This window comes from Pan troglodytes, chromosome 8, assembly GCF_028858775.2.
Source record: "Pan troglodytes isolate AG18354 chromosome 8, NHGRI_mPanTro3-v2.0_pri, whole genome shotgun sequence".
In the NCBI taxonomy this organism is placed as follows: Eukaryota; Metazoa; Chordata; class Mammalia; order Primates; family Hominidae; genus Pan; species Pan troglodytes.
In genome coordinates, this window is record NC_072406.2 from 59,437,457 (window position 1) to 59,460,030 (window position 22,574).

The 22,574-nt window shown below is 54.2% G+C and overlaps 1 protein-coding gene across 11 annotated transcripts; it reads left to right on the top strand.

Annotated features, from left to right (window-relative positions):
• The first annotated feature begins 7,365 nt into the window (after positions 1–7,365).
• Positions 7,366–22,262, top strand: GPRIN2 (G protein regulated inducer of neurite outgrowth 2). Of its 11 annotated transcripts, none has more exons than XM_063781713.1 (5): positions 7,409–7,526; positions 9,329–9,439; positions 9,959–9,998; positions 12,449–12,608; positions 13,278–22,262. In XM_063781713.1, the coding sequence occupies exons 4-5, from the start codon at positions 12,543–12,545 to the stop codon at positions 14,658–14,660; spliced, it is 1,449 nt and encodes a 482-aa protein (XP_063637783.1). In that variant the 5' UTR covers positions 7,409–7,526; positions 9,329–9,439; positions 9,959–9,998; positions 12,449–12,542; the 3' UTR covers positions 14,661–22,262. The 11 variants fall into 11 exon arrangements, with proteins under 11 accessions (XP_063637786.1, XP_016773780.4, XP_063637791.1 ...); XM_054660106.2 differs by having other exon boundaries at positions 12,487–12,608; XM_063781718.1 differs by having other exon boundaries at positions 7,424–7,526; positions 9,313–9,439; positions 12,487–12,608.
• The last annotated feature ends 312 nt before the right edge of the window (positions 22,263–22,574 follow it).

Below are 22,574 nucleotides of genomic sequence, written 5' to 3' on the forward strand. Positions count from 1 at the left end.
TAAAGGGCATCAAACGGTGTATCCCTCTTAGGGCTATACAGCTTAAACATTTTTTTTTAGAGAGAAGGTGTTGCTGTGTTGCCCAGGCTGGACTCGAGTTCCTGGGGCTCAGGCAATCCTCCCACTTCAGCCTTCACAGCAGCAGGGACTACAGGCACATGCCACCACACTGCGCCTGGGCTCCATAGCTTTTGCAGCCCACTTTTTGCAGGTGCAGGTTTGGTGGGTAGGGGTCGGTTGATTTAAGGAGTCAAAAATGCAGACTTGTACCAGCCAGACTCATGGTTCTTTGGTAACACATGCCCCTTAAAATCTCAGTTGGCTTTCTGCCTATTTGTGGCTAGTTATCCTCTGGGGCAAGTACAGGTTGGGTATCCCTTACCTGAAATGCTCGGGGCCAGAGTGTTTCATATTTCAGATTTTGGAATATTTGCATTATCCTGGCTGAACATCCCTAATCTGAAAATCCAAAATCTGAAATGCTGCAATGAGCATCATGTGTGCTCAAGAAGTTTTGGATTTTAGAGCATTTTGGATTTCTGGGTTTTTGGTTTAGTGATGCTCAACCTCCTTTAGATTAGCAGTATTTGAGCCTAAAAATGGTGGCCTTTTATTTATCAGCCTGTATGTTATATCGATTCACCTCCCTCTCAACCTGAGACCAGCGAAAACACTCAACTTGGACTGGAAGGCAGCTTCCTTGATCTGGTCTTTGTGGCCGAGCGGCTGTCATTGTCAGGCTGAGAAACGTAATCAAGTGTTTGAGAAAGACTAGGGTCCATAGTCTCGTCTCCTACTAATCCTGCTTCTTCAGAAAATTATTCTATATCTGCCTCAGTTTGTGGTACAGAAGCAATAGATTTTTCTCTTTATTTTTTAAAATAAATATAATTTTATTCTAAAGGAATATTATTATATGGCAACACTTTGAGAACCATAAAGGCGCCTTTGAAATGTTGTTAGAAAATCACTTAAGTCATATTTTTTATTAATAAATTAATGCCATTTTCAGGCACAGTATTTTTTTGGGCAAGCACTGTACAGCATAATTCAAAATATACCCATTTACAGAATCCAATTAGGTATTTTTCTGCTCACAATTATATGATGGCTGATTTCTGCTCACAATTATATGATGGTGGATTTCTGCCTACATTATGATATGATATGATATGATATGATATGATATGATATGATATGATGGCTGATTTCTGCCTACATTATGATATATAACTGCTCTATAGAACATGAAACAGAATTTCATAACATCAGTTATATTTACACTCTACTTTAAAAATCTTTCAAGATATAAGAATCAAGCTATCGAATATGGAGTTTTTAACAAGCAATAGTTTTTTTTTTTTAGGTCTGAAAACTTTTTAAACTGAGGTTATAGCCCATAGGCAAAGGGAGCTTCTTTCAGCACTGCTGTATTCTCTTCAGTATCTGCCTTCCTTGGGCTAGCTCTGTCCACGTTCTTCTGGGTCATGTAGGACTCTGTTGAGAGTGGCAAGAAGCATCCAGCAAACACCTGCATTCTGAAATTTCCAACTGTTTCCTTTAGAGCAAGAGCTGACTTTGCAAGGTATTGCAGGAATCAGTTGATCGACTGCTGTGGCATGGCATAAACAGGGTTTCCAGATCATCATATTTATGTATAGCATTTAAAATATGTTTTCAGTTTTGTTACCAGCAACACAGCCCTTCTTGGTAATAATTAGTATACAGCCTTTACTAATAATTAGTATACAGCACTAATAATTAGTATACAGGCTTTCCTTCTGCAAGAGAGCACTCACCCCAAATAGTGACTGAAATAGACTGGAGGTTAATTTCTCTTTCATGGAAAACCTAGTTAGAGCTAGTCCAGGGCTGATAGGCAACCACAGTGTGTTGGGACACAGGCTCCTTCTCTTTTGTCACTCTGACATCCTTAGGGTTTTAGCTTCATCTGATTGATATAAACTGGCTTCACACCATGACTTCATTCCTACCAGGGGAGAGGGAAAGGGGCGAGGCACATTTCTTCTGAAGTGCATGACCGAGAAATTGCAAAAATTACTTCTGCTAACATCTCACTGCTGAGAACCTAATCTACAGCATGTTGGGTGCACGATGCCTGGGAAATGTGGTCATTATTCTGGGCAGTTATGTACTCAGTTAGAGGAATTCTATTACTATAGAAGGGGACAATAAGTATTGGGGGACAATTAGCAGTCTCTGTCTCGGGATGATCCCCCAAATGAAATGGGGGCTGGATTGTGGGGAGCTGAAAAAGCAACAGATGTCTACTACAATGCCTCTCCTCTGAGCACTCCAGCCCCTTCTATTCCCTTCAATCCTTGTGACCTAATTGTCCTTCGGGCATCTGTCTCAGGTCCCCTGAATCCCCCATCATGTAGGCTTTGGGGCCAAGGCACCTCTGATTTAGCCTGTATTGTCAGCTTGCAGCTGATAATTATTATTAGGGACTCAGGAAAATGTCTGTGGAACTAAATTGAGGTAGTAATAGGCATTTCTGAATCAACTGCCTTCCATTCATTCATTCATTCATCCAGCCAGCCAGCCAGCCAGCAAACATCTATTATATGCTAAGTCCCAGGGAGTCAGTGTCTTTTTGTCAGACAAAAAGACAGCCTTTTCATTTATGGCTCTTTTGGCTAGAGGGGTCTCTTGTACCCCAGAGATATTTTGCTAGAAAAGCAGATGCTGTTTAACTGAATCAAAGCTCTCTCTTCCTTAGGCATTGATACATCCCAACTTAGCATTTCCTCAAAGCTTGCACAGAGGCTGTCCCCAGCGGTAATTTGTGTTTTGGGACAGCTCAGTGCCAGGTTCCCTTAGTCTGGCAACAGTGTCTTGCCCTTTCCTTTGGGGAACCACTCTTCACTAGTCTCTGTGACCCACTGTCAGCCCTACTGCAGGGCCCCACCATTTTGGGAAGAGCAGTGACACAGGCTGGTCAATTGAAGAGCTCTCTCTCTGGTCCAGGATTGTCAAGTAGGGTCAGTAAGACTTGATTTGTGGGTTGTTTAGATCCAGAGATGTGAGGATGTAGATTTAAGTTTGCCAGCAACTTTCTTTCCCAAGAGGAGAGAGACTACGGTACCTTGGTACTACCCCCATCATTTCTTCTTGCTCTGCTATTACATAAAGAAGTCACCTCTTTCCTCCTATTGAACTCCTGAATCTCAGCCTATTGAGGACCTTATTGCCAGTAGCAATTCTGGCTCCTGTATCTCCTGTCCACTCCTTCTCAATGGGTACTTCTCCCTAGCAGTCAAATGTGCTCAGTTCGTTACAATGTGCAGTGGATATTTGTTTCTGGTCACTCAGGCTTCAACCTCCCTGCTGGGGAAAACTGTCTTGTGAGCAGTCTCGGTGGGGCAGTGGGTGATCCTAGAGAGGCATTGGGCCAGGTATTCCTCCAGGTATGTCGATCCAAGGGCAGAGGGCATGTGGCCATAGCTCGGCCAAACAAACTGCCACTCCACTGGGATTTTGAATCTTGAGCTGAGAGACACACCAAGGACCATGGACAGGAATCCTTTCTGTGGAGGTGGCACTGGGGAGCAAGTGGTTCCTCCTGCTGGGATCTGGAGTCACCTGGCTCCTGCCTTGAAGAACATGGCTGAAAGCATTAGCATCTGGAGATCCCTGCGATCTTTTGACATATCCCCTTTTGCTTAACTTTTTTTTTTTTTTTTTTTGAGACTCCCGCTCTGTTGCTAAGCTGTAGTGCAGTGGCACAATTTCTGCTCACTGCAACCTCCACCTCTCGGCTACAAGCTATCCTCCCGCCTCAGCCTTGGGAATAGGGGGACTACAGAAACATGCCACCCTGCCCAGCTAATTTTTTTTTTTTTTTTGAGATAGAGTCTTGCTCTGTTGTCTAGACTGGAGTGCAATGGCGGTGCGATCTTGACTCACTGCAACCTCCGCCTCCCAAGTTCAAGTGTCCTGATTCTCTTGTCTTAGCCTCTTGAGTAGCTGAGATTACAGGCAGACGCCACCATACCCGGCTCATTTTTTGTATTTTTAGTAGAGATGGGGTTTCACCATGTTGGCCAGGCTGGTCTTGAACTCCTGGTCTCAAGTGATCCACCTGCCTTGGCCTCCCAAAGTGCTGGGATTACAGGTGTGAGCCACTGTGCCTGGCCATCCCTTTTTGCTTAACTTAACCAGACTTGCTTTCTGTTGTTTGAAATAAAGGAAACCTACTACAGGATGCAGATAATAAAACAAGCAAGCAAACAAAAAAAAATAGCATTAAAAAAATGCCTCCCTTGACCCTACATTCCTTCCCAAGTGACACCTTTCTTCTCCCCTTTATGGCTGTGTTTAAAAGAGGCATCTGCACATGCACCATCTCTGGTTCTCTCCTCCAGCTCATCCCCCAACCCACGCCAGTGGCTTCTGCCTCTGCCACCTCACTGAAGGAGCTTGCTCCAAGTGCCCTGTGTCACCATGATGTCCCAGTTTCCCACTATCTTTTCTGGGTGCTCCTCCATCCTTTGTCACCTGGTGACTCACAAAAGGGTCCTAAGCCCTCTCCTCACTCTACTCTTTCCCTGAAGACCTTATCCACCCACCCCTGTGACTTCAGCAACCACCCCATGTCCATGACACCCAGACTTCTGAAAAACTCCGGTCCTTGGCTGGGCATGGTGGTTCATGCCTGTAGTCCCAGCATCTTGGGAGGCAGAGGGGGCGGATCACCAGAGATCAGGAGTTCGAGACCTGGCCAACATGGTGAAACCCCACCTCTAGCAAAAATACAAAAATTAGCTGGGCATGGTGATGGGCACCCGTAATCCCAGCTACTCAAGAGGCTGAGGCAGAAGAATCTCTTGAACCCGGGAGGCGGAGGTTGCAGTGAGTCGAGATCACGCTATTGCACTCTAGCCTGGGTGACAAGAGTGAAATTCCATCTCAAGGAACAAAAACAAACAGAAAAACCCCTCCAATCCTGTATGTGCAACCCACCTGTCCACGTGGTGCCTCAAACATCCCAGTGTGCCCCCGCTGGACCCCTGAGTGCACCCCACACTCATTCCTCTTCTGTCAGGGTTCAGAGTCTCAGCAAATGGTAGTTGGCCCATGTGGTCCTCAGGCCTGAGCTGCTCTCTACCAAAGCAATCTACACATATCCATCCCTTCCTTCCCCCATGCAGTGCAGCTTGTACCTCCAGGACCTGACCCAGGAGGAGCTCAGTAAATATTTGATCAAGTGACTGATAGCAGCGGTAACACTCCACGGGACACATTCACAAACACCTTCTTCCCCCAGCCCTGTTAGGTAGGTATAATTACTACCACTCTGCAGATGAGGAAACTGATGCCCAGAGAGATGAACAGTTTTGTTTGGGTGTGGGGTTGCACAGCCAGTGAATATGTGGTGGAGTTGAGATTGGAATTTAAGTGTGATTCCCCATCCTGGGTTCTCCCTGGGCAGCTGCCACAGCCAGGGGAGCCTCCTTGCCAGGGCATGAATGGAAGAAGGGGGCCAGTTGGACAACGAGTGATGCCCTGGGGTGAGGGCCAGCCAGCTGTGTTCGCAGGTAGATTGCATGGCAGACATCTCCTGACACCCAGCCCCAAGAAGGCTTCCTTGAAACACACAGTGAGGTTCTTGGTTCTTGAGATGTCCTGGGAGCTGAGAGCCCCAGGTTTGGGGCCTGGATCTGGCACCAACTCTCAGTGTAACCACAAGCAGTCCATCCCTTCTTGGGGCTCAGCTGACTTCACTAAAGAGGGAATATGAGTAAGATGCCTAAGATGTGGAAGCAGAGGTCCTAATTCCTGGACAGGGGCAGAAGTGGGTAGTGGCCTCGGCAAACAAATCCCCTATTTGCCTCCTTTAAGCAGGATCCCCCTACCAGGCAGTGTGTGATGGTGAGGCCCAAGCCTGGGGTCTGACGTCGACACCCCTGTGGGCATTTGGCCAAAGGCAGCCATCTGCCAGAATCTGAGAGCTGCTCTCAGACCTCGCTGGAGAGGGCTACTTGGGGCAGTCTGCGTCTCTCTGGGCAGACTGAGGTCCTTTGCTACCCAAACGGGGAGAATTAGAGATACTGTTGGCTCCTGGGCCCTGGAAGGGAGGAACGCAGACCTCTCAGCACAGGGCTGGGCCAACAAGTTGGGGGTCCCGGCACAGGGGACAACGGAGAAGTGCCAACATTGGGACCCAATTATGTGATACTGGGGCCCAGAGATAGTACAGGTACCTCATACCACGTGGCCCTGGGTGGACAGCAGGAATCCATTGCGAGTGGAGGGAGGCCGGGGCTGCCTGTCCTGCGCCCTGAAGCTGGCCAGCGGTTGTGGAAACTGGGGGATATTGAGGGAACGGTAGGCCCAGGTCCTCAGCCTCATAGTGTGGAACCTGGCGATCCCAGGGCCTGGGCTGGCCCCCTGCGTCACGGAACCGGGAAGGCGCGGTGGTGCTGCGGGGAATTGCGGAGAAGAAGGCGGGCTCCGGTGGAGGTGGCTCATCCCCGCACGGTCACTGCCCTCGCCCGCTGTTGGGGTCCGCGGCTGGGAGACTGAAGGCCTCAAGTCGGGCTGGGTAGGGGCACGTGGGCAGGGAAAGGGGTGGTAGATTACCAGTCTTCAGGGGCGGGGCTGGAGATGCAACCCTAGGGAAGGAGTCTACCAGGCTGGGCTCTTGAGGGGCAATGGAGGGCTCCGGGGGCCAGGCCAGGCCAGGATCATGGAGTTCAAAGGACTGGAGTGAGGTTTGGGGTCCATGAGAGTGGAGCTCAGAGGATGGGACTGTGGGTCCAGGATTTGGGACCTGGGGCTGGAAAGTCCGAGGCTAGTGGAGACCAGGCCTGGTATCCCAGACGAAAGGGCCCTATAGGAACGGGGTCTCGTGGGCGGGATCCGGAGCCAGAGAATTGTGAGAGGCGGAGCTAGGATGGCGAAGGCGAGAGGAAAGGGGTAGCCGCCGGCGCGGAGACCTCAATGCGGGGCGTGGTGCGGAAGGGGAACTGGAGCGAGGGGGCACTGCAGCGAGGGGGCGGGGCTACGAGGAGGTGGACTTGAGGGGCTGGGTCTGGGGCCGGAGAATCGCGGGGAGCTGCGCCTATACACCCGGGACGGTGGGGTTGCGTCGGGGAAGTGGGAGTCTTGGGGGTTCGCTGGGCAGCCTGGAGAACAGGCGGTCGTGGTGCGGGCGGGGCCGAAAAGACCGAGGACAGTGGGGACCCGGCCTGAGGAGGGGTCGGGAAGGAGGGGTGGGGGCGCGCGGACGCAGATCCCGGGGCGCGGCGGGGCGGTGGCAGGCTCCAGAGTGGGACGGGCCCAGGTGAGCGAGGTCTCCGCCCGCCGCCCCGGTGCCAGCTGCCCCGCTGGCCCCTCCCTGTACCCGGCGCTGGCTCCGCGGGCCGGGCCGACGGCGGCGGGCGGCGTCTCGCGCCCAGGCCAGGTCGGCTCCGGCTCCATCTTGGGCCGCGGCACCTGGCACCTGTGGCGGCCGCAGGAGCAGCGCTTCCCCCGCCTGCGCGGCCCCGGCGGGCGAGAGGGTGAGAGGCCGGCTCCGCGCGCTCCCGTGGGGGCGGGGGGCGTGGTGGGCGGCACCTCCCCCTTGCTGAGCCCCAGAACCCACTCCTTCCCGCTGCCTGCGCTCAGACCCCCGGCATCCTGGCCCCTGCCCAGCGCCCAGAGCCCCCGGTGGCCGCATCGCACTCCCCGCGCTCCGCCTCTCATTGTCCTGTCCTGTCCCCTCTTCCACGTCTCCTCTGCCCATCCTCCCATTTTCACAAGTCTGTCCGGGACCCTGTCTCCTTCGGCCTCCACCCCTGCTGCCATCGCTCCTCCCTCTCCCCTTCTTCCTTTTCCCCTCCCTCAGCCTCCTGCGCCGCCTACCCCGCCCCCAGCCTTGCTGCCCTTTGGCTCCTCCTGCCCCGCATCCTTACCCCGGCCCACAGCCCCATTTGCCTGCAATCGCTGCCTTTGCTCCTGAGAAGGTCTGTAGCCTCGTTTCGGGCCCGTATTGAGCCCCCTTCTCCCTAAGTCCGGGTGGGCTTTGTGCAGGAGGGGCGGGAGGGGAGCTGTTCTGGGCGAGGCTGCGTGGTGCGGTGCGTTCAGGCCTTTGGCCCCGCAGCAGGGGCGGCCTGTGCTTGGCGTGCAGAGTGCAGCTGGGTAGACGCTGTTACTGCAAACGGGCCTGTGTGTCCCAGGCTGGGGCATGAGTGCTTGTGAGCGTGCAGATAGGGACACACCGGCCGCCTAGGCTGCTTCTAGGCCGGGGCACCCTCCCCACCTAGGTGCCCCCCAGGGATTGTGGGCAAATCCTCCCCAGGGGAGGAAGCTCAGGGGCTGTTGGGCGCCTAGGCCTCTTCCTGGTGAGCAGAGCCTCATCCATGGGGCCACTGACCCCACAGTTACCCCAGAACCCTTTCCTGGCACAGCTTGTGACCCGGGGCATGTAGCCCCTAAGGCACGTTCATTGTGAAGGGCAGGTTTTGTCTCCTCCAAACCCTCCCTTTAGGAATGCTGCCTGCTGCTTTGCCCAGAGTTGGCCCTGAGTGTTCCTATCAGGCCCCGTTCACTCTGGGGTGGATTAAACCACCTCCTGGAGGGTGCTATATCCCCACTGTGCAATGGGGGTTTGTGCTGTGTGCATTCCTGCCTGGTCCTTGAGAGGTAAGGTCCATATTTTAACATAGAACCAGTTTTCCTGCCTGATCATATAGGTTTGCTTTTCCTGTTTTGGTTTTGCCGGACACATAAGTCATCATCCAAATGCTTGCCACTTAACTAGAGGGGACTTGGGCCAGGCGCTGTGGCTCATGCCTGTAATCCCAGCACTTTGGGAGGCCGAGGCAGGTGGATCACCTAAGGTCAGGAGTTCGAGACCAGCCTGGCCAACATGGCGAAAACCCCTTCTCTACTAAAAATACAAAAATTAGCTGGGCGCCATGGTGCACGCCTGTAATCCCAGCTGCCAGGAGACTAAGACAAGAGAATCACGTGAACCCGGGAGGCAGAGGTTGCAGTGAGCCGAGACTGAGCCATTGTACTCGAGCCTGGGAGACAGAGCGAGACTCTGTCTCACAAACAAACGAACGAACAAAACCAAGAGGGGACTTAGATGGATGCCACAGTGTCGTCTGAGATGGAGCCCACTTGTGGTGGTCTTGGTAGTCCCCTGGGCATATCCCAAAGGCCTGGGCTCCTCTGCTGTGGCAGCATGGCGGGAGCTGGACTCTCTACGTTGACTCAAAGGTCTCTATGTTTGGGCTAGTCTGGAAGTGTCTGAGAACTGGGGGCTTTTACTCAAAATGACATTGGTTGATTGCTACATAGGTGGTTGATCTTCCAGTTGCTGACAGGTGGAACCTGAGGCAGCAGGACAGCCTGGCATTGGCCACGGGACATCGGCCACAACCATAGCAACTTCGGCATCAAATGGGGCAGGAGAGAGAACATTAAGGTATCGTTCAAAGAATACTAGAGGTCTTGGATACTTCTGTATGCCTGTTCTTTATCTTGTCCTAAAAGATCTTCCGAGGGTCCCTTTAGGGCAAAACCAGAACCTTCTGTGTTGTTATAAAGGCAGGGTGCGTGTGCCATTCTGGGCATTTAAAGTGCAGACTCTAGACTTGTATGCATGCGTAGCCTTCTAGGTTAAGATTTAAAATAGGCTCTGGGAAACCTAGTTTGGTGATAGGGAGACTGGGGACACTGATGGTGACCTGGTCCTAGGATGGGATGAAGGTAGCGAGGATGGGAAGCAAGAGGAGGCTAACCTTTGGGGTGTCTTAATGACTTCTGAAAAGGGCCTCTCTGGCCCCCAGTACTAATACTTGTTATACCATGAACTTAAGCTGCTCTTGATGGGAGGGGAAAGAGAAGATTATTGTTAACAAACACTGTTGCAGACAGTGCACATGCTGTCACATTTAGTCTTCACAACAACCCTGCAGGGTGGGGATTTACTTCTCTTTTGCAGATTGAAGAAACTGAAGCTCAAAGAAGTTAAGGGTCCACCTGTGAGTACATGCACAGGAAGGGGAAGAGCCCCCATTGGAAGCAGAGCCCTGCCCCTTCCTCCTCACCCCTGGCTCCCTGGGAGGCCCCTCCTCTGGCCCAGTCCACAGCACTGTGACAGGCAGTGTGGAAGCCTCTTTCCCCCAGTACTCCCCTCAGAGCCCTTCCTTCCTTCTGAGCTGGGAAGGCCAGGTTGTAGTTAGCCAGGCCAATCCACTGGGGTTCTGAATTAGCCACTTTCAGCTGTGTGTTCTTTGACATTTCTGAGCTGCTCCAGGCCTCAGTTTTGTCACCTGCCACTTGTGGAGGGGGAATGGGGAAGGGAACCAATAGATACATAGCCCACACGGGGGTCTCTGGGTGATGACTAGCCCTGGGTGCTGGGCAGCCCTCTGGTGAGACAGGCACAGTGGGATGCTCATTGCTCATGGCTTCTCAGTGGATCTTGGTGGGGGTCTGAGGACCTCATTCCACCTGTCTCCTCAGGGGCCAGAGGCTGCTGGCCTGGCTGTTTATGGCCCCCCTCCCTGGGAGGGTGGTGGGGTTTGGCCAGAGGCTGTGTGGATGTCCAGATGGAGCCTCCCTGGGGTCTTGGACCTGCAACTGAGTGGTTGTCTCCCTGCCAGGGGCTGGCAGTGACCACAGCTGTCCCAGTCAGGAGGAACACCTCCTGCCCTCCTCATTCTTGCAGCCTCAGGAGCTGCTAAGAAGCATGTTGGGCAGGTGGAGATCCACTCAGTGAGTTGTTCCATGGCATGTCATAAGCACGATTGGCAGGGCCAGGCCAGATCAGTAAAAAGGGTGAGAGCTGCGAGGCATAGGCCTGCTCAGTGCTCGAAGGGGAGAGGAGCTCAGATGCCCCACAGGTGTGTGCCCTTGGGGGTCACTGAGCCTCTCTGAGCTTATGGAATTCTCCTGTCTGTAGAATGGAGCTAATGACTGTCTCAAGAGGTTGCTTGCACAGTTATATGAGACAATGTATGCAAAGGATGTGGCACGTGCCTGGCCCTTGGCGAGTGATCAGGCCCTGGCAGCTGTTATTATCATCACTGTTACGGGCTTTATTGCCCTCCTTTGTTTGTATGTCCATCTTAGAGCTCATTGAGGGCAGGGTCTGGGTCAGAATTCTCTCTTGGCTACTCCTGCTCTTCCTGATCCTCCCAGGGACAAGTCTGGCTTCAGCCCCGTGAAGCGGCTGGGATGGGACATCCTTACCAGGCCGGGGCTGTGTTCAGAGCTGCACAGTCCTGTACGGTAGCCATTAGCCTCATGTGGCCAGTTAGATTCAAATAAAACTTAAACATTCAGTGTCTCAGTTGCAGTAGCCCCCTGCCGAGTGCTTGGTACCCACATGCCATTGGTGCCTACCTATTGGACAGCACAGGGTAGAATCTTTCCATCATCGCAGGAAGTTGTGCCGAGCTGGAGTCTCAGGGACTACAGCACCAGTATCATCCTCACTGTGGCTCAGCAGCCACCAGCCATCTCCTGAGTGCTGGGCTGCCAAGACATTTGTAATTACACAGAAACCGAGTTCCACAGCCCTTCCCGAATTTCCTCTCGGGTAGCCTTGCTCACCTGGTCGGGGAGGTTGTTTCCTAGAAGTCTTTATCAGCCTAGGGTGGGAGGGCAGGGCTGGGATTGCCCAAATGCAGCTGCTGCCTCCTGTCCCCACCCTGTTTCTCCCACCTCTCCTGCCTGGCAAGGAGTCCCAGAGTGATCTCCCTAATTCACTGCTGTGGCCAGGGCCGAGGTGGCCCAGACACTTGGACCCCACTGCTCCCCTCATATGCTCTGGACACGTGGCCTCTTTCCTCCTGCCCACTCCGCTCTCCACCTGAACACCTTCTTGCTTCTCTCACGCCAGGCCTGACTTACGTGGCTGGTCCTCCAGGGAGCCTTTTCTCATCTCTCACCCTACGTGAGCTCTCCTGCCTTGGCGGTGCCCTCCCTCAGACCCCATTTTTGGCACTCAGTGCCCTCCTCTGTGGGTGTGTTCTTGTATTTGCTTGTTCTCTTAGTCAGGCACACAGCAGATAATCCTCTGAGTGCCGACGACACATCAGGTCAGTGCTGGGTGTTGGACAGCCAGAGGGGAGCAGGCCACAGGCCAGGCTTTGCCAACTTCAGGCCTGTGGGGAGGCTGACAGTTGGCCAAACTGTTCCATGCAGGCCCAATGCTCAGTCAGGGATGAAGGCTGCCTGGCTGGAGGGTCGGGAAAGGGGCCCCAGGAAGAGATGCAGAAGTGGAAAGGGCCAGAACTGGCTCTAGGCTGCAGCTGCCAGGTCCAGGGTGGTCTTTATGGCTGGGGGAAGTGACAGCGATGGTACGGAGGGTGGGGGACAATGAGGATGCAGGTACACTGGGCAAGAGGGGGTTAAATGTCATGCAGGATAGATCCGATTGATGGTACTGGGTGGGCATCTTATCTCACTGCTGCACCGTCCCCAGGGGTACAGAAAGGTCTGAATGAATCCCATGTTCCCTAGCCCTACAGCTGGGCACGCAGTAGGGGCTCAGGAGATGCTGTGGAATCAATGACCAGATGCTGAATGAGTCTCTCATGGAAAAAGCTGATGCATGGGGCCTCTCCTTGCCCCTGGAGCTAGAGGTAGGAGTCAGGGAACCCCAGAGACATGCCAGCTCAGCAAGGCTAGGCCAAGGAGGATGGGGGTGGTTGTGGAAGCCCAGGGTGATTCTCAGTGTCCTCTGGTCATTGCTCCCTCGTCCTGTGAACTTTCTCTGAGCTCCCACTCTGTGCCAAGGAGACCCTGTCCACAGTGAGTTGGATACTGCCAGTCCCAGGTGGAAGTAGCCCAGGATTGGCCTGTCCAGCTGTGCCCGTTAAGAGGCCATAGTGCTTCCGTGCTGGTTGACCAAGAGCTGTTATCCCACAGCCCCACCCCCTAGGGCTGCAGTTTCACCCCCAAAGCCCCAGCAGATTTGGCCCTCTCCCTTCCCCTCCCACACAAACCAGCCAGTAAAGAGTCAAGAGCTGATAGAGTGGCGGCCTCCAGGACCCCACCCTAGGGCAGATTCTAACTGCTTGAGACTGATGATGAGATAATTTGCAGTGTCATCCTTGTGTCTAATGTGAGATGACCTTGATTTGAAGTGTCTGGTGTCTTGTCACTGCCTTGCATATGGTTCTGACCAGTCAGGCAGGCTGGGACTGAAGGTGGCTCCCTGGTGAACCTAGCACTGTGGGAGTTCATAGTAGAATCGGCTTAGGTGCTGCCACCCAACTCAACTCCACTCCCTCCCTTTCTCTCTTCTGCAGGCAGCCATGAGCTCCAGCCTCCCCGAGCCGGGTCCCTGGGCACCCCTGAGCCCCCACCTTCAGCCCCTGTCCCAGAGCTCTTCCAGCCTGCTGGGTGAAGGCCGGGGACAGAGGCCAGAGCTCCGCAAGACTGCCAGCAGCACCGTGTGGCAGGCCCAGCTGGGCGAGGCCAGCACCAGACCCCAGGCCCCGGAGGAAGAGGGGAACCCGCCTGAGAGCATGAAGCCAGCATGGGCCTCTGGCCCCCAGGCGCGACCCAGTGCTAGAGGCCACTGGCGGAGCAGCACTGTGGGCAATGTGTCCACCATGGGCGGCGGTGACCTGTGTCGCCTGCGGGCCCCTAGTGCTGCTGCTATGCAGAGGAGCCATTCAGACCTGGTCCGTAGAACCCAGATGCGGGGACACAGTGGTGCTCGGAAGGCCAGTCTCAGCTGCTCAGCCCTTGGCAGCAGCCCTGTCCACAGGGCTCAGCTGCAGCCAGGTGGTACTTCTGGCCAGGGTGGCCAGGCCCCTGCAGGCCTGGAAAGGGACCTGGCTCCTGAGGATGGGACTTCTAACTCAGCCTGGATGCTGGGGGCGAGTCAGTTGTCGGTGCCACCACTAGACCTGGGGGACACAACTGCCCACAGCAGCAGTGCCCAGGCTGAGCCCAAAGCTGCTGAACAGCTGGCTACCACCACCTGCCATGCTCTGCCCCCAGCTGCTCTACTCTGTGGCATGAGGGAGGTGGGGGCTGGTGGCTGCTGCCATGCCCTACCTGCCACAGGGATCCTGGCCTTTCCCAAACTAGTGGCGTCAGTGAGCGAGTCTGGGCTGCAGGCTCAGCATGGGGTGAAGATCCACTGTAGGTTGTCTGGGGGGCTCCCTGGGCACTCCCATTGCTGTGCCCACCTTTGGGGTCCTGCTGGGTTAGTCCCAGAGCCTGGCTCTAGGACCAAAGATGTGTGGACCATGACCTCAGCCAATGACTTGGCCCCTGCAGAGGCATCCCCGCTGTCAGCCCAGGATGCTGGTGTGCAGGCGGCCCCAGTGGCGGCCTGCAAGGCTGTGGCCACCAGTCCGTCCCTGGAAGCGCCTGCAGCCCTGCATGTGTTCCCAGAGGTAACTCTGGGGTCCAGCCTGGAGGAGGCGCCGTCCCCTGTGCGGGATGTGCGATGGGATGCTGAGGGCATGACATGGGAGGTGTACGGAGCTGCGGTGGACCCGGAGGTGCTCGGTGTGGCCATCCAGAAGCACCTGGAGATGCAGTTTGAGCAGCTGCAGCGGGCGCCCACCAGCGAGGACAGCCTGTCTGTGGAGGGCCGGAGGGGGCCGCTGCGGGCTGTCATGCAGTCCCTGCGGCGCCCCAGCTGCTGCGGCTGCTCCGGCGCGGCCCCCGAGTGAGGAGCTGTGGCCCTTGGAGCTGGCCTGGGCCCACTGACTTAGTCCTAGACCTGGGCCAGGGACGGTGGGGGCTCCATGCCCCCTGGACCCACCGGCAGCTGGGCACATCTCTCACCTGAATATCAGCTGCCTCCAGACCACAGGACTGCAGCCTGGGGCTTCTGCTCCCACACAGCTGGGCTGTTTTCTTAAGGGCTTGATTTCCAAGGGCCACATCTCTGCACCTTCTGGGCTCTGAACTTTGAGACAGGGCTTTAGCACTGTGCAGAGGGGAGATCCTGAGTTTTCTGTAAAAAATGACCTTTTGTTCACTCCACCCTCAGAACTCTGCCATGTTGCCTCGTCAGACTCTTGGTGGCTTTATTTGTAATCAGTGCTGAGAAATAGTGAATTCTCGACATGAAATGTGAGGCCCCAGTGACAGTGACTGCCCAGGTCTTTAGGGAAGGGGACTGATGTTATCAGAGGCCTCCTGTGTGCCACATACTGTGCTTGTCCTGTCTTCACCTCTTCATCCTGGCAAGGCTTCATTTGGCAAGGCTGTAGCCGATGTGCCCCATGCTGGACAGCTTGAAGAGGTGGGACTGAGATCCAAAGCCAGGGCCGGCTGAGCCGGGGGTGTTTCCCTGTAACATGTGCCCGGTCCAGTCAGTGCAGTCATGTATGAGGAGAATTTACTGAGCTCATACTCTGTGCTGGGTTCTGTGGATTCTGTGGTGAATGAGACAGAGGCTGCCCCTGCCCTGGCTGAGCTCATGGTGTGGGTTGGGGATGGCAGGGGAGGATGCTGACCATTACGGAGGGCTGCCAGGCTTCCAGGGTCATTGTGTCAGAGGCTGGCCTGAGGAAGGGGAGAATGGGTGGCCACCTGCCCTAAAATCAGTTACAAAGCCTAAAATTGCACTATTTTCACCTCATTCTGTCGGCTGAAGGATTTCTCCCCAGCTGGTGCAGTTTGTGGAAGGAGGGAGGGCAGGAATGGAGGGGGACAGGGAAGGAGTTTGCCCTGGCCCTGGGGTAGGGGCTGTGAGGCTGTGGGGGCTCGCTTGCCCACATGACCTGACCTAGGCTAGGCAGTGGGGGCCAGGGGCCTTGGAGAGACAGAAACACGGGGGTTTGGCACAGTCTGACTTCATTGCCCAAAGATTTCTCAAGGCCTGTGAAGAATGGGAGTGGGCTTGTGTTCTTGTCCTGGGTCTTTGTCTTGAAGATCCTAAGCTCCCGTGACACAGCCCCCCAATCCACCCTTGTGAGGGACCAGAGGGCTAGTGTGGGGTCATGGCCCATGACCTGGCCTGTTTCTGGAGCCTCTTCTGCACCTAGGAGCCCAGGACCCCCACAGTGGTGGCTTACTTTTCCCCATCCTCAAGGATCTGGTACTCATTGAGGTGGAAATGACTCATGCAACAGTTGGTGAATTTGTAAAGCAGGAGTGGCATTTTAACAGGCCACAAGGACAAAATGACAAAGGCGTGCGTCAGGTCAGATGCCTCCTGAAGCCCAAGGATGGACCATTCTCACCCGTAAACATGCCTTTCCCATATGCATAGGTGCACCCCTTGGGATTCTGGGGCTGTCAGTCCCTTTGTGTATGGTGCCAGGGCAGGCAGCTCACGTTCTGGGGAGTGACACATGGGTATATGCCATCTTCATGCCTGGCTCCCCATGGAGTCTCCAGGAACCCCAGCCTGTTAGGGCCACATGAGAGAGAACAAATGGCTATGGGTACATGGGGAGGGACCTTTCACACAGGGCCACAGCTAAGTAGGGTCTTGAGGATGCAGGGGTTAGACAGGTGGGTGGAGAGAGGGCAGGACCTGCCCGGCAGATGGAACAGCCTGGTCAGATACTTGGATGTGCCTGTCCTGCCTGGGCCATGATGAGTTTCTGCAGTGGCAGCTCATTTGGAGCGTTTGTTGGGTTGGGAGGTGACCAGGGGTCCCCATTGTGAAGATCCTGATGTAAATGAGGAAAGGGACTTTAGGGGAACTGTGGAAGGGGTTCTGAGGTGGGACCAGATTTCAGTTTAGAAATATCCATTTGGCTTCCAGTGGAGATGTGCCAGGTGACACCAAGGAGGGGCCTGTTTAGGGGCAATGGAGTGGGCAGCTGGGGGCTGGGTTCATACACGTGCACACACACGCATACACAGGCACACATGTGTGCAATGGATTTGGGGAGGAGGCATTTCAGGATGCTGAGGTTTCCAGTTTGAGCAAGAGGAGGGTGAGGCCACTACCTGGGACAAGGTGAATGGCATGTTCAGCAGGTGCAGAAAGGGCCACATGCCACAGGGTTTGGCTGGGACCAGTGAAACCTACTTCATGAAGAGACTTTCTTCTGTGTCACGTGCAGATTCTCATGCATTCACGCTGGCTGGGTGCCACTCTGTGCTACCTCCATGCTGCCCTGGCTTGCCAGGATGGCAGGCCGGGCTGGGCTCAGCCAAGCTCCCACTCACCTCATCGTCACTGAGATGAGTATTTGCAGAGCGGTGCTGGAATCCAACACCTGTGTCTTGGCTGGGGCCCCAGACGATTCTCCTGGCTAAACCATGATCCTTGTCTCCCTAGCCCAGTTGCACAGCTGCTGCTGACAGGTCTACCTGAAGTGACTGCAGCCTCATTTCTGATTGGAACTGGAGACCCCTCCCAACCCCCCTTGCTGTGCCCTCTCCTGGGACAGGCCTGATGCCTGCAGTGGTTTAGGGCCCCAGAGCATGGCCAGTGGTTTAGTTTACAGATCTCCTCCCCTTGGACTCTAGATTTCTGGCCAGACTTTCTGGGTCCCTTTCAGGCCCTGCTCTGGGAGGTGTTGGAGTTCACTGTTGATGTGTTTGTTTGGCTTTGAATTCAAAATAGATACAAATTTGGAGGTGAGAGCTTTGCCAGACCCCAGCAGGGATGGGGCATTGGTCCTGGCTGGTCTTGTTTATTTTGTCCTGGTAAATTCTGTTCTTTGGAGCATAAACCCTGGAGTCCTAGAGCCCCTTGCCTCAGCAGGAATCCCCCCTCTGTCTGCTCCAGGGGCTCCCTGCTTCTGCCCACCTGCTCTCCTTCCATGGCATTCAGGACCCCCGACAGCTGAAGCCTCTCTTCATATAGCTTGTCCCCTCTGGGCCTGCCTGTCTTGTGTCCAGGACACAAGACATGCATCCCTTGTCTGGCCCCAGGCTGCCATCACTGTCACAAGAAACTCATAGAGTAGAGCTGGTCTGAGGTCACAGTGCTGGTGGTGGTGGAAAAGCAGGGATGGCCTGTTCCACTGTGATCTTACCTCCTGTGTCACCTGGATTGGGTCTCTGTCCCCTTAGACATGCTAGATCCTAACTTTACAAGGGCAGAAGGGGTCTTCTACACGCAGGTCCCAACACTTTGGGCTGGGGTTGGCTACCGTAGCTTAGTGGGCTAAAGCTGGAGTTTGAATCTGGATATATAGGATCCACACCTATAGCCATGTGATCTTGGGCAAGTTACAAGCCTTGATCATCTTCCTCATCTGTAAGATGGGGATGACAATGGTGCCTCCTTCACATGCTTGGTGTGGAGATTAAATAGAATAACCCAAGTAGTGCCTGGCACTGAGTTAGTGCTCAGCACACAGGCTGGTAGTGTTGGGCACCCCTCTCATAGCCACATTCAGGGGCCACCTCTTACCCTGCCAGCTTGGCTGTGATCACAGCCCACATCCCACTTCCTTAAAAGTCCCTTGTTCAGAGCCTCTTTCCAGGTTCCTCGCCCCACAGCTTTGCACCCTGCCTGGGACTTGGCCCTCTGGCTGGGGCTTCTGAAAATGTAGTTCCCAGAGTGCATTGAGGAGGGCTACCCTAGCCCTCACCACTCATCTTGGGCTGGGTTCCCCAGAAGCTTCTGCTGAGATGAGGATGCTGGAGTTATTAGGGAGGGGAGAGCAAGTTAAGGGAGGGACAGAAGGCAAGGCAGGGTGTGATTTCAGTCCAAGCCAGACCCTAAAGGGGAGCCCTGGATGCAGTCCCACCTCAGAGTAAGGACTACCCAGGGGTGAAGATGTAGCCTCCAGGCATTTCTGCTCTCTGGCAGGCAGGCTAGGAAGCTCTAGGAGCCCCAGGGTAGGTTTCTGCATGGAGTCGTAGGGCCTATTTTGGGGGAAGTTGTGCACAGAAACCACCAGAGGGAGTCACAGGCATCTGGGGGTGCACCCATTGACATTTGCATCCATGTCATGCCAAGCTTGTAGCCCACAAATGCCCAACCCTTTTCTCCATGCATTGCTCTGTCTCAGTTTTGTTCACGCCAAGCAGCCTTGGTTAGTTAAATGCAGAGCTTGGCATTTGCCCATGTTAAATTCCTTCTCCTTTTTCATTCTGGCCTGGCCTGGTTTTGCCATCTGAAGCTATGACGAGTCCTTTATCAGTTTTCAACCAACTTGTCAGGCAGGGCAGGGCTGGTATGAAGCCCAGGACATATCGCTGGGACATCCCATAGGTCTGTGAGATTCCCAGGTCCCTCCAAATCCACACGGTCATCATGGGCAAATTAGTTTAAGTCTGATCTGTTAAGATCCAGATCTCTCACACCAACAGCACACACCCCTTTTTCTCATGGCCATGGAAGGAAGGTAGCATAGCCTGACTCGAGTCCTCGTTCTCAGCAGAACTGGTTCTGTGGTGGCCACTTCCCTTTCTCAACTTTTACCTACTTCTGTTTAATAGGTTGTTCTGCAAGTCTGAGAGCAACAGCAAGCTTAGAAGTGTGGACTCGGCCTGGTACAGTGGCTCATGCCTGTAATCCCAGCACTTTGGGAGGCTGAGGCGGGCTGACTGCTTGAGCTCAGGAGTTCGAAACCAGTTTGGGCAACATGGAGAAATCCCATCTCTACAAAAAATACAAAAATTAGCTGGGCATGGTGGTGTGCATCTGTAGCCTCAGCTACTCAGGGGGTTGAGGTGGGAAGATGGCTTGAGCCCAGGAGGTGGAGGTTGCAGTGAGCCGAGATAGTGCCACTGTGCTCCAGCCTGGATGACGGAGCCAGACCCTGTTTCAAAAAAAGAAAAAGACAAGAAAGAAGTATGGACTCTACCTTCTTGCCCTTGTGGAGATTGGGAACTGCCCGCCCTTGGCCTCTTTCCTGTCCATCTTGTATTATGAAAGGCTGTTTCTGGCGCACCCGGGCTCCTCTGTGTGGTTTCTGGGAAGTGACTGAGGGCCAGGGGAATGGAGCCCCTCTGCAGCCGGCCGCTGGTACCTTCCCTATTGAACCCTTCTTTAGGTTTGCTCACTCTTTTTGATGGGTGTCTTTCCAAAGCTGGCTGGGGACCTCCCTGATTGAGAGACATGGGGCTAGTTCTGTTGCTGTGGCTACACGGGAATAATAAAGCAGAAAAACACCTGAGGAAAGCTGATGTTTACTAAAAAAAAACAAGCGAAACCAAAGTGACGTGGGCCCATAGGATTGGGGATGGGTGGTGGGGTCTGACTCCCTTGTCCCAAGAGTTGGGTGAATGCCGCCTTTGCTCACTTGTGCGGTCACTCTCCAGGACTCCTGCCTGGCTTCTCCCACTCCAAGCCCGAGATAGCCCAGCAAGGAGGAAGGTCTGGCCCCAAAATACGAGCTCCCCAAGTGAATATCCTAAAATTCAGCTTTCATGGCCCTACTTTATTGGGAGGGAATGTGAAAATTGTGGGAATATGGCCATTGACATCTGGGGCTCAGGGCAGGGGAGTGTGTCTAGTTTTAAGGTGTGCGCTTTTAGCCATGCAGTCATCGCGCAGTCTGTCCTGCCTGGAGCTTTTCATTTCCCTGCAGCTTTCCTGAGAAAAGACAGAGTGTGCTTTCTCTGCATCCTATGAACATGGCCCCAGGACTGCAGCGCCTCTGTGTGTACACAGCCAAGGACAGTCGGGGGACCTCTGCTGGTCCTGCACCCGCTGCCCTGGGTGCTCTGTCATCCCCATCCCCCATTTCTCTTTAATCTGTTCTTCTTTTGTGGTTTCATGTTCTCTTTGTTCTGGGTTATTCAGAACCTGTCTGCCTCCCCACTGTCCATTGTACTTGTTCCTGCCTCCTCCTGCTTTGTGCCAAGGATTTACTTGCCTTCGCCTTCTGGCTCCATACAGTAGTCTCTCTTCTTGCAGTCTTGGCCATTCCCCCCACCAGGCCCCCAGCTGTGGCTGTGTCTGGGTCTTGGCATTTGTGATTTACATGGGTCTAGGCCCTTTCTCTCCACCTGTCCTTCCCCTCTTTGGACACAAACCAAAACATCTGAGCATCTCCTTACAGAGGGAGGTCTCCCTGGGGTTGCTGTGCCAAGTTTCCATTGCTTTTGCCCAGAATGAGAAATCAGTTGTCAGTGGCCCTGCTGGGTGAATGGAAGGACTTTGGTTGGGCTGGAAGGGCACACCATCAGTCCTAACTTTTGGTGGCCCTTGTTGGGGGCTGGCTGGCTAGGCTGCTAGAGAGGTACATCAGGTGGGTGGCACCCATCTGCTGGCTTTAGGCAGGCCATCTCCTCATCCATGTTTTCAGAATCTTCTTGCATGGTTGTAATTGGGTTGGGGTGTGGCCTGAGCCCCTGTGGGGACACACTGCACTGTCCCACCTGTGTGCTTCTCTGCTGTCAGGAACTGGATTCGTGTCCAAGAGCCAAGGCTAGGGACTAGAGGAGGAGATTTCTGTCTTTGACCCCTCCATATTAGTCCGTTTTCATGCTGCTATAAAGAACTGCCTGAGACTGGGTAATTTATAAAGGAAAGAGGTTTAATTGACTCACAGTTCCACGTGGCCCTGGAAGCCTCAGGAAACTTACAATCATGGCAGACAGCGAAGGAGAAGCAAGGCACCTTCTTCACAAGGCAGCAGGAAGGAGAATGAATGCAGAAGGAACTACCAAACACTTATAAAACCATCAGATCTCGTGAGAACTTACTATCACAAGAACAGCATGGGGGAACCGCCCCCACGATTCCATCACCTCCACCTGATCTCTCCCTTGTCACATGGGGATTATAGGGATTACAATTCAAGATGAGATTTTGGGTGGGGACACAGCCAAAGCGTATCACCCTCCCAGGCCTGAGCAAGGCCCAAGCAGGGAGCCTCTGTTGGGGCTGGAACCCTGGGAGGGGTAGAATTCTCCCCTCCACTCAGATTTGTTCCCTGTTGCTGCCCACCTGGCCCCTCCCCTGCAGCCTTCTGCCTGGCCTTCTCTCTGTTCACTTCTCATTTTTAGCAGTCAACAGACTGGGAGATGGTGGCCAAGGGTGTCATTTTGTACACAAGCTTTGTGGCTTTTGTAAGCCCAGCCTGCAACTCTTGAGGAAAACTCTTTGGTTTGATTTTTTTTCTCTTCAGAGTTGGGAGTATTCAGGGAGAGGGGCAAGGGCTTCTTGTGAAGATTTCAATTCTTGAAGGGGTGGAAGCCTCCTGGGCTGGGGGAAGGGGTGGGGCAGGAACCAGCAGGGGTGTGGACACAGGGGGCTGGCACCTGGGATACCGTAGGACAGCTGAGCAGGAAGTCGGATGCTGCTTTATTGAAATTTTTGATATTTTATCATTTTTTCATTAGTTTTTATTTTAAAACACTGCTTTAAAATAATTAAAATATGATTTATCTTGGTTACCGAATCACTTAGTGTTGCCTTAAATTTTGCGCCTAGTCCCTGCCTGACCTTTCCTCCTCCTCTCCCAGGGCTTTAGGTACTCTTAGTCCCTGTGTCATAGGGACTGGGAGCAGATAGGCCCCTCCGCCCACCCCACCCCTCCCCCACCCCTCCGCGTTCCTACTCTAATCTCCTACCCTGATCTGCGGTGCAGGGCGGCGCTGGAGAGGGTGGCTTGCAGCTGATCCCGCGGTCTGGTTTGCGGCTAGGTGTGTGTCCCCGGACTGGCGTGGGTCCCGGGCCAGGCGTGGTCCTGGGCGGCGCGGCCCGTGACAGG

Excerpts from the sequence above, each read along its gene's own strand:
- GPRIN2 (XM_063781716.1), top strand. The coding sequence starts at position 12,543 with ATGCTGAATGAGTCTCTCATGGAAAAAGCTGATGCATGGGGCCTCTCC. Across the intron at positions 12,609-13,277 it reads CCTTGCCCCTGGAGCTAGAG|GCAGCCATGAGCTCCAGCCT; the intron begins GTAGGAGTCAGG and ends TCTCTTCTGCAG.